This window comes from Aplidium turbinatum, chromosome 15, assembly GCF_918807975.1.
Source record: "Aplidium turbinatum chromosome 15, kaAplTurb1.1, whole genome shotgun sequence".
NCBI lineage: Eukaryota > Metazoa > Chordata > Ascidiacea > Aplousobranchia > Polyclinidae > Aplidium > Aplidium turbinatum.
The window spans coordinates 7,039,798-7,050,685 of NC_137486.1; the positions used below are offsets into that span (position 1 = coordinate 7,039,798).

A 10,888-nucleotide genomic window follows, 5' to 3' on the forward strand; every position below is an offset into this window, starting at 1 on the left:
TTATCTGCTACCTTCTCTAAACTAAATAAAAATGGGAAAATACAAGGTAAGCGTACCGGTTTTTAAAACCTTTATTTTCATAGCCGAAACGCTTTCAAGATGCTTGAGCACTTGAAGAAACCACCGTATCATGACAAGACGGATAGTGGGTTTTCATTCGATAGTTTTAGAGACTTCTGGTTTTTGGGGAAAACCACAAAAACCATCTCTTCCTACAATGATTTTATTAGTATTTTCCACTAAGGTTTCTTTGTTCTAAAATGCATTTTGCTATGTTTTGCTTTTTTGCAGAGATTTCATTTGGTTACCCGACGATTTCATTAGTAGCCTACTTGGCCTGAATTGTCTTGTCTACAGTACAGCTCTAATTGCAAATTATCTTGATGGCTGACTAAACAAAAAATGAGATTCAGATTTTGATTTTTTTTAACTTTGAAACATTAAATGAAGACTTTTTTAAGTTGCCAATTCCTTTCCATTTTTTTTCCCAACATCAAATCAAAAATCTTTCAAACGTCGTAAAGTCTTTTCTATTCGCTTTACAGTTATCACGTTTGCTAGCAACTAAAAGTTCCTTTAAGAAATGAAAGAAGGCTAAAGTGACAAACAAAACATGTTACACAAAAGAGTTTTACTTTTAGATTATTCAAAACGAAATAAACGTTAAACCTTTTGTCTGAGAGCTTTACCATAGGTATTAGATTTCAAAAGTGATGCCGGGTGCCTGGAAAAGTACAATAAGCGATGTGGGTGAAGCCCATGACAAAGAAGCCGTTTGCGGCAAAAGTTGATATGTCACATTTTGAACAACGTTTAAAGTTTTCATTAATATGCTAAAAAATACATTAAAACATTTTACTGAGTGTATGTGGGTTTGTGGGTATGTGAGATCATCGGAGATTTTTGACACATTTTAGGTGTGTAAGAATTTGCTTTCGAGGTTCTGTAGTTTTTCTGTATTTTCGAACTTTTATTCCAAAGATTTTTCTTTAAACCATTAAAAAGTACAGAAAATAGCATCGGAAGGATTTTTGACCATTTTATTTTCCCAAAAACCAAAGTGTCGATTTGAAATTATAATATTTGCTGATAAAGTAAGGTTGTATCGTATACACTTTTGTCACAAATCATGATGCAGCATAATGAGTTCAATGCTAAGACCAGGTCTGACACAAAGTAACTGCAATGGTTTTAAATGCGTGCTTTGCCTACTTTGAGTTTATTCTTCAAAATCTAAATACAAAATTGCCACGCACGTAAATTGTTTTTGGGCAGGCTGCACAGGCTAGGCGACCTAGTCTACTGTTATTACCGTTTTAAATTTTGAAGGACAAAAAAAATAGTTAGGCTACGTCATAAAGTAATTAAATGAATCACAATTGAGTGCAAGTCAGCGTATTGGTCACGACTATCATGGATTTAAAACAAAAGGAGGTGACAAATTATGATCATTTTTATTAATATTCCTAATTTTTGCTTTGATAGTTGCAAATGTTAAGATTAAAAGCGCAACAACTTTGATTAGCTTACAGTGAAAAATCTCATACAAATTCCTTGCTCCCTACAGATATTCAAAAAATCTAATATTATGTTTGCACTTTGTTTCGGTGATCTCAGCAATATTAGTTTTTCAGACGCAACTCTACACACGCATATTAAATTTTTCCCCAAAAACGATTTGACTTATGCAAAAATGGGCTGCCTCGTTTTTGTCGAAATCGAACGAATTTCAACTTGAAACTCTGACAGATCATTGTTTATGCTTTTCTGACTATAAATGTGTACTTAACTCAATTTCTCCAAAATATGACATCAACTTTTGCTGCAAACGGCTTCAAATGCTTTCTACTGTGTTTTGCGTAAACTGTTTTGACGAAAAATCTGAGTGAACGTCTGAAAACAGAAGTAAAGCCAAGAAAAATTCTTGCAGCGTTGTAGCCTCTGCTGCGTTTTCAGCACTTCTACAAAAATCTTTGGTTTAACCTTGGCCTGATGATGTGGAAAAAATATAATAACTCATCGTTATTAAAAAATATAATAAACTCATCGTTTGCGTTCATTAAAAAACGTTTCGTTAAACAGTGACAATTCGTAACCTTACTAATAAATATTTAACAGCAAAATAATTACTATACGTTGGTTATTGCATCAACAAGGTAGGCTATTCTGTTTATCTGTGGTTAACATTCAAGTCAAATGAATGTCTTCCACAGCACAAGATAAGCATTGCAAAGACTCGTTTCGTTGTTTCGTTGTTTCTGAACTCGTTTCGATTGTTTCTGCTCTCTCCGAAGAATTGGTTTCTATTTGGGTCAAGATGTCTTCATTGAACTTCTTTATTTTAACATTTTATTTTGAAAGAAAGGTTTGTGAGATTTATCTCCATTGCAGAGGCAATCTTGTTTATCCACTTATTTTAAGGCAGCTATACCACAACGACGGGGGCTTTGGAAAGCAATTACCCCAAAAAATATTATCTTACTTCTCCTCAAAAAAAAATGGTTTATACAAGATTGCAATGTTTTAGTTCCCAACAGTTGTTTTGCACCCTGATAAATTTCTTTGTAGCTACGTCAGTGATACACCCATCACTTTTAGTTCGGTCGTTTTTCCACAAAATAATTTCTTTCCATTGCTCATCTTTCTTCATATATCCTCATCCCAGTCTAATGCTACCCACACCCTTCCACAGCAATTCCTCATTTTGTTTTATCGTGATATTCATCTTTGTCCGTGGTTTTCCATTGAGTGAAACCAAAACAGCTTTTTCACCTAAACAATTTAACATACTTCCAAAAAAGCATAACATTTTTGCTTTACGAAACAAATGCTTCCACTTTATTTTTGATTGAAAATTGATCAATTCAGTCACTAATTTTCAGTTGCCTCTTATATCACAAAATGAAATTGATACATAGAAAGTTTTGAAAGTATTATCATAACCCGTATGCGATTGCTAATTGAAGTTGTCTTCGAGAAAGCTCAATTTTATAGCAAATACTTATGTACATTCATAGCATTCTAAATCAATTTGTCTTCACTATGAATTGAACTTATTTGGTTTGTTGTGTTTTCAGCAAGGAACATAAATCAAGACGGCTAAAGCCAAAAAATAAAAGTGACCTTTTTCAAGTGACGAAAGTGAAAATACGTCGATGATGGAACTGCAATAGTTGTGGACGCTGAATTTTCTCCAGTTGACAAATTTTTTCCAAAGTTGTTCTCAATAAAAATGGTCATATTAAAAACTAGACTTAAAAATGTAATGTTGTGACCTAGCCTGTTTATTTATTATTAATAATAATAATATTCATTTTATACAGCGCTGTATCCATCGCAGAATGCGTTGCTCCTCAGCTCCACAATACGGTGTATTGTGGCTAAGTACACATTTGAAAGATGATGTTTTCAAACTTTCAAAAACATATATATAAAGCAATTATAATAATTTACTATATCTTCTTTTCTGCTTTGGTGTTATTTACTAGGATTATTTTATCAGAAACTTCGTTTTTCTGAAGAAAATTTGGCTGCTCACCTGACAATGGTTTTTTAAGTCATAAGCCTACCGTACCCTTACGACGTTTCAAATCCACTACATGATTTTTTTGGTTTCGTTTGTTATTGAAACGTTAAACAGTCAATAAATTATTAGCACATTTGCATGAAAAATCATAAAAGTAGCCTGAATATGTTATTGTGAAAATTTGCACAATGTAACTTACAATTTCAAAAGTTTTCCATGAGGTTACTAATACGTTGCCACCAGTCAAGGCTGTTGTTTAAAGATATAATAAAACCTACACTTAATTACTTCAATCATGTAGCCTACAGATTTATAAGTTAAAATAATAGTAAAGCTAGATCTTTTTATATAGTAAATTCAATGAAGATTCGATCGGAAAACTTACATTTATTTTTAACAGTTTAGACTTATCGTTTCTAGCAGTTGTTGCAACGTTCAGTTGCAACTAGTGCTAGAAACGATAATTGTCCTTATGAACACCCAAACTTTTCAGTGTTCAATTTAGACTTACAGTAATAGGCAGATGTTATCGACTTTACTGTCGCTTCTTTGAAAATTTGAAAAAGTTTCAGTAAAACCCAAGAAATTTGAAATTGTAAGTTTTGGTATGTGCATCATGCTGTTGCTCAAAAGAGAGACGTTCGTTGACGTTACTTCAGCCAGTGAGGAATAACTTTTCTTATTCTTCTTGCAGCTATCGCGATACGACGTAAAATGCAATTTGCTGTACTCTGTTGCGTTTTTTGCGCAATGTTACACAGGTTAATGTCACAAAAGCTAATAGTCGCATGAGTTGTCCACGTTGAACGCGTTAATTCCCTTTGTCTTGCGGATATTAATGGGTTTTATTAGTCTTTGGTATTTGAACAAAGTCCAGGTAAAATGCTAATATCATCCACAGCCATGTCTCCTCGAAAGCTGTATCCTTTGGTTCCAACAAGACGAATCTGTAACCCAGAAATGTTAAAATATTTTATTCATTCAACTGCAATGGGATAAAAGAGCAAGGCGGTCCCATGCTTGATTTCAAGCATCAGGGGATGAGACCATAAGATTTTCATTAAGGCCTTCGACACCACTTTTGGTAGTTTGAAAATTAAATTGATTAAATTTGGTCTAGATTGAGTAATTTTTGGTCTAGCAGTTTTGATTTGAAAAATTTGTATAGAAAAGGCGATGTTCTTTAAAACAAAATAAAATACAAAGTTTATACCTGGCCAACTTCATTTGTGTCGACTTGTATGATCAACTTGCGCCACTCAACATGAGGTCCTGAACTTTGGTAAATCATTTTGGATCCGGCATATATTTCAAATGTATGACTGTCATTCTCCAACACATAGAAGCTCAAACGAAGCATAAGGCAATAACAGCCTCGCAAACCGTTTGGAAATTTAGTTTCTAAAATCGCCATGTCCCCTTTCGCCACAGGATGACTGGTTTCAAAATACATGTAGTAGTGTCCTGTGCAATACAAAGAAAACATTTAAATGTAAGCACACTTTTTCACTATTGAATACAATTTCACTGAAAACAATTAGCAATGTCAACTGTGATTTTATTAGAGCAGTAGTAGTTCTTATCTTGGAGAACATATGGAATTTATATTTCCTCAGTATTTTTAGGTTAACCACTAAAGATTTTCGTAATGTTACATTAGCTTTTCATTGTTTTCACGTCTCTTTACTAAATCAGTGAAGCCCAAAAGTATTTTTACTTTGCGGTCAGATAACAAGAATAGGCTTAAGTTACATAAATTCTGGAACCGTCTATAAAGGTAAGATAAATGGTACGATATGATATTCGATTTTTGAAAAGCTGAGGACGATGAAAAAGCAATGTTTTATTCAGCAATGTTTTAAACTACCAGCTCAATGGGACAGGAAAAATTAGGAGAAATAGTGACATCATTGTAGGGGGCTTGCTATGTTGACTGAAATATTTGTGCAAATCCACGCCATCTGAGCAACAGTTAGTCATTGATCGATAAAAAAAAGATTGTACGTTCAGTCTAGTGACAAATATGGGAAATCGGGTCATTCTTCGATTATTAGTTTTTGTTGGTGTGTACCAGTGTTCCCTCTAAGAAAATTTTACGCTGAGCAAATATTTGATTTAGTGAGCATGAGCATTATAATGCTGAGTTAAAATGAATTACCAACTTTGTGAACCGAGTTTGGGAACCACTGGTCTAGAAGAAGTTTAATAAAAAGCGAACAAATTACACATTTAATTCAAATAGTTTCTTCTTGTTTTATGTAATTGTAATGTAATTACTGTAAATAGTAAAACCAGTCTTCAGAGTCGAAACTGGAAAATAAGCTATCTTTTGCAAGCTAAGTGATAAAGTTAGTTGCATCCACGAGTGTGGAGTGTTTGTGAAGCAAAGACAAAGGATTGTGATGTAACAAAAGAGTACTGTACCGTATGCTCATTGCTCATGTGCATCAGCATACGGTATAAATGCGATAAGCGCAGAAGCGTTCTGTCCAAAAATAATGTTGAAGATCATTTTACTTTTAAATTTGGAAATTGCAAGTGCGCAAGAATGAGATTTTACTGCGCAAATAGTCTGGTGGTACTGCGCATTTGCTCAATTGCGCACCTAAGAGGGAACACTGGTGTGTACCATGGCGCCCTCTAGTAGGTGTGTACAATAGCCTATTATTTTCCGTATGTCTTTCTGACTGATTAATTGTAAAATAAAAGTGTATTGCAGTATACCGTATATCAATAAATTCAGCTTATGTTTTTGTTCTTAACGACTAGTAGTTACAAAAGCAATATGATGCGAAAATTTGTGCATGACGACAACATATGATGACAAGTAAAAAGTATTTAGCAAATATTTCACCACACCATAAGATTAGATCAAAATCCGGAACGTTTTACAATGTTACTCTTCTAAGAACCTTGTGCAGCCGAGCTGGGTCCTGTAAGCGGTGAAGAAGTGAAACCAGAATGTCTCTTCCAGCCCGAAACCGTCCACATGTCTAAATCATTGGGATTTTCAAAACTTGTATGGTATTCTGCAAATAATTAAATTTATTAGTTGGTTGTTATTCAAATGTGTTGTCTTCGAAAAAAGATATTTTAAAATTCTGCTATGGATAAAACAGACTGTTTAAGCTAATTTGATAGCAATGATTTAATTTACTTAAATTTTGTCTAATGAGCATGGACTCTTTTGCCGATATTAACGCAAATACTTGTATAACTTTATTATGTAAGTAGAAAAATATAAAAGTTTATTTTGCAAAAACTTAAATTTTTGCATCAAAACGACTGATTTATGGAAAAAGTATAAATGCGGTAACAGTATAAATGCGGTAACATAGCCTACCTAGCAGTTTCTGAAACAAACTGTGATGATTTTTAATTTTGATGAACTCACATAATGACGAATAACCTAAGCCCTCTCAACAAAATTAAATATTTTCTTGTAGTCATGGTGACATTGTTGGTCAAGGAGTTAACGCAAGGTTCATGTAATACACAAGTTTAATGTAAAGTTACTTTAGCTCAATGGTGTCAAACTCAAATTGCTCTGAGAGCCAAATGAATACTTAAACCGAGGGACGAGGGTCGCAGTACACAATCAGAAGTCAATATGAAGTAGTAAGAACGCACCAAAAATATAAGATCACAATAAACGAAGTAGTACAGCAGCACAATAACAACAAAAATATAAAAAAGCACTGCAACAACACAAAAAAATGCTAAAAAAACAGAAAATAGGCAAAATTTTTGAAAAACTGATTGCGCAAATATCCAACTCTCTCAGTACAATATTGCGATAACCGCACAAAAGTGAACTGGCAGAGTGATTGAGATATAACAATATGAGTTTCTCACACCAATAAAATGGCGCCAAAGTTGTGCGGAAAAGTCGTGTGCAGTTTGTTTGGCATTTTCAGATTTTTTGAGCAATTTTAAAATGAGTTTTACCTTTAAGCTGCACTGTTAATTTTTAACATTCGTGCAAGTTAAAGCAAAGCGTTCATTTATCTTATAAAAAAAACAAGGAAACAAAAAAAAAATGTTCTCTTTCGGGCATGTTGAATAAATTCTCGCACGCTGAAATAGTTACTGAACCAAAAATTGAGTTTTATCACGCAAGCATTGCACGGCAACTGACTATTTGTGATTTGCTACAGAATTTTACTACAAAAAACGATATTCCCATAAAGTAAATGTGCTTCAGACAATCACGGCCATGACTTACAGCAACTGCGAAAATAATTGTACGTTGGATTAAGCTTATGGCCATTACCAGCTGATAAAAATGAGCATCAGCAAAATTTAAAAACTCATAACTTAATTACAGTATATTTTAAGTTGGACACAAACAGTGTTTTTTAAGGTGTTTTGGGGGACCGAAACAAACGGTCCCCCAAATTTCTCCAGCGGTTTCCCAAAATTTGGACTTGCAACTACAGTAGAAAGTAATGGTTGTTTCTCGCTATGTCATAAGCAAATATGGTTATTTTTTGGTATTTAAATGAAACACTTGCGATCTCTTAAAACTACTTAGCGGTCACCCAAATCAAACCTTAAAAAAAAACCTGGACACAAATAACCATATCGATGCGCAATCTGCCGCAAGTGAAGATGGCGACTGATGATGAGGATGAAAATATTGTAAATTTACCTTCAACAGAAAATGACGATTACCTTCAACAGGAAATGACGATTTGTTTTCAAACTCGCACTCTGATTGGCTTGCGTTCAGTGGTGCCAACGTTGTCGCATTTTGGCTTAAGACAAGTCCGCTGGTATCTTCGCTTGGTGCTATTACCATAACGCTGCATTCCAATGTCACTTGAATATCTGTTTGTATCTTCTTGAACGATTGAACAATCGTCGCCCTTTCAATATAAAAGCAAACGTTAACATTTTAATCTCATTGTGAAGAAGGGAGCGTTCTTTCTAGCTATCAGCACAAGGCTTACTCACTAGTACTACGAGCAATTGCGATTCGCTAAACATAACGGTGTAGCTTCACCATCAAAGAAATGTGAAAAAATAGAAATTATAATTTTTTTCCAGATGCTGGTAAAAATCAACAAATGTTTATTGTTTACTGATGCGGTTAATTATTATTATTTGTTGTACGGTACGATTTGCACAACTTCAGTTGTTGTAAAATTATTTTCAAACACGGTAAATATAAATTGCTTTGTTTTATAAAAAGTGACGTTTGTCAATGAAAGTAATTTGAAAATTAAATCGAATAAAGCATTGTTCTAGCTTTTTTAGAATTTTTTCAATATTTTCCGGAAAAAGCTTTTAACATTATAGGATTTCCAAGGTGTCCTACAGGATACCGGTCATTGTTGTTTTTGCTGCAATTCGTTCAATGTTTGTATTTGCGCCTTTCTTGACTTTTCCTGAATTTTATTCGAGATGCTTTACCATTAAAACCATTTCAAAATACTTCTTCATTTTGTGTTTATTAACGTACGACCACGTTATACCACCATTTTTATCGTGGTGACCTGTTGGATTATACGTTGAAACCATTTTTGCTTCTTTGTAATAAACGTAGATTTTTAAATGTCTCGGCCGTAGCAATTTTATTTTATTTGAGTATTTTTTAGTTTAGCCGCAAAAAGTTCTTACTGTATATTTTGGCGCCAAATTTAACTTCGCGTTTACAGAATGGCCGGAAACGGTCAATTGGTTCAAAAACATACTAACAAACTTGTCCGCTTTAAGCAGATGACTGATTATAATACTGATTACTAAACGTTATGGTCAAAGTACTAGCCTTAATTTTATTTACGAAAATGCGCTTCAATCTCAAAATATTTTCAATTTCATACCAATATGAAAAGTGATAGATTTTTATATAAACTAAGGCTGGTAGGCTGTACTGACGCTAGTTTCTTCGTAACGATATGAGCAATAGATAAATATTAATCTTATTTTTACCAAATGTGCTAAAACATGAGCTTCTGAATTCAGCCTCAACTTGATACAATGACTCAAAATGCTTTCAAAGCGTTTACCTTAAATAATAATCCGCTTCTGTGCATGTCGGTGGTGCGTTCCATACAAAGCTTGTGGTAGTTTTAGAATTAGAATTTGCGTGGGTGACGGTATCCCCTGTACCTCTACAATCCATTGTTTTGAAGCCTGATGTCTTGGGTGGAGGATCAAACTGCCCAATGGCATGCTGTGCAACATCTCGTACTTGCATAATAAGTCCTTGAAAGCCTTTATTATCTCCTAGTTCAACGGTAACTGAAAGAAAACATGATTTAAAGTCATACGCCTATGGTAAAGGAGCTGTACTAGCAGGTAACTAGTTTAATATATAGCCTGGTGAAGCATTTAGTAAGATAGTTTTGGGAGAGAGTTCACTGTTTTGTAGCACAGATAGGTAAAGCACCACCAAGCAGGGATGAGCTTGGTAAAAATATGTTTTACGTATTTACAAATAGTTTCAACGGTCCAACGTTTTCGGCTTAACTTAAGCCCTCATCAGCAATCGAAAAATATTTGTAACAAATGCAATAAATTTCAACTTTTTGAACGTAACTAGCTAATTGACTAAACAACAAGAAATCCAAGTAATAAATTCTAACACTGAAAAGAATTTAAAAAATGTCCGTAACAGATAAAGTGTTAAAAGGCTACAGCCCGTTTGTAAATTTTACTACTTACAAGTTACAGTTTGCCCAGCGTAAAACCACGTGTTGGAAGCAGTGACATCATAACCTAGATCTCTAACCCGAGCAGTTCCATGTGATGGGGTAAGAGTTTCGCAAGCTTCTGTTGGGGCACCAAATTGGTAACCATTTGATTGTTTTGTAATAAAGCAAACTACCAAGCAGAAATAAGATCCAATGTGAAGAGCATTGAAAGGCATAACGTCAGCTATGTTTGTAAAAATTGTAACCTTACAGTAAATTAGTAACTTGCAATAGACGGTAAAATACTTACGCAATAGCCTACTTATAAACCTAAAATAAAAACAAATAATTTTTAGTCAAAAAGCAACCCGACAAGTTGTAAACAATGCAGTTATTTGATTTTACAAAACTTAGCATTTCAAAGCCAGCTTGGTCAATGCTCAAAATACAAAATTGATGCTAGAAATCAGAAATGTTTTCATATGTCAATGAATTTCAAGTTGATTAAACGACGCGAAAGCAACAATGCAGAAAACGCACCACCGAGCAACCGAATAAAAACACAAGCCAACACACATTTTGTGTCAGCATAGTACTGTAAATGCCATTCTAGGGTATATTTTGGGTGCTGAATTCAAAAATCACATCAGATTTTTTCTATTGGGTAAAATCTTATGTGAATTTTGAAATCAGCAGCCTCAGTATACCCTAAATCACATCTTAC

At 34.0% G+C, this 10,888-nt stretch overlaps 1 protein-coding gene across 1 annotated transcript; it reads right to left on the reverse strand.

The window, feature by feature from the left end:
- Positions 1 to 3,660: 3,660 nt before the first annotated feature.
- LOC145784835 (ferric reductase 1-like) lies at positions 3,661 to 10,406 on the reverse strand. The gene is made up of 6 exons (XM_082596676.1): positions 10,196 to 10,406; positions 9,538 to 9,772; positions 8,201 to 8,394; positions 6,439 to 6,555; positions 4,740 to 4,990; positions 3,661 to 4,473 (listed from the first exon to the last, which is right to left on the reverse strand). Exons 1-6 carry the CDS (start codon positions 10,398 to 10,400, stop codon positions 4,375 to 4,377), a joined length of 1,101 nt encoding a protein of 366 aa, XP_082452802.1. The 5' UTR covers positions 10,401 to 10,406; the 3' UTR covers positions 3,661 to 4,374.
- Between the last annotated feature and the right edge of the window lie 482 nt (positions 10,407 to 10,888).

Excerpts from the sequence above, each read along its gene's own strand:
- LOC145784835 (XM_082596676.1), bottom strand. The coding sequence starts at position 10,400 with ATGCCTTTCAATGCTCTTCACATTGGATCTTATTTCTGCTTGGTAGTT. Across the intron at positions 8,395-9,537 it reads GAAGCGGATTATTATTTAAG|GGCGACGATTGTTCAATCGT; the intron begins GTAAACGCTTTG and ends TTATATTGAAAG. Across the intron at positions 6,556-8,200 it reads ATCGTCATTTCCTGTTGAAG|AATACCATACAAGTTTTGAA; the intron begins GTAATCGTCATT and ends AATTATTTGCAG.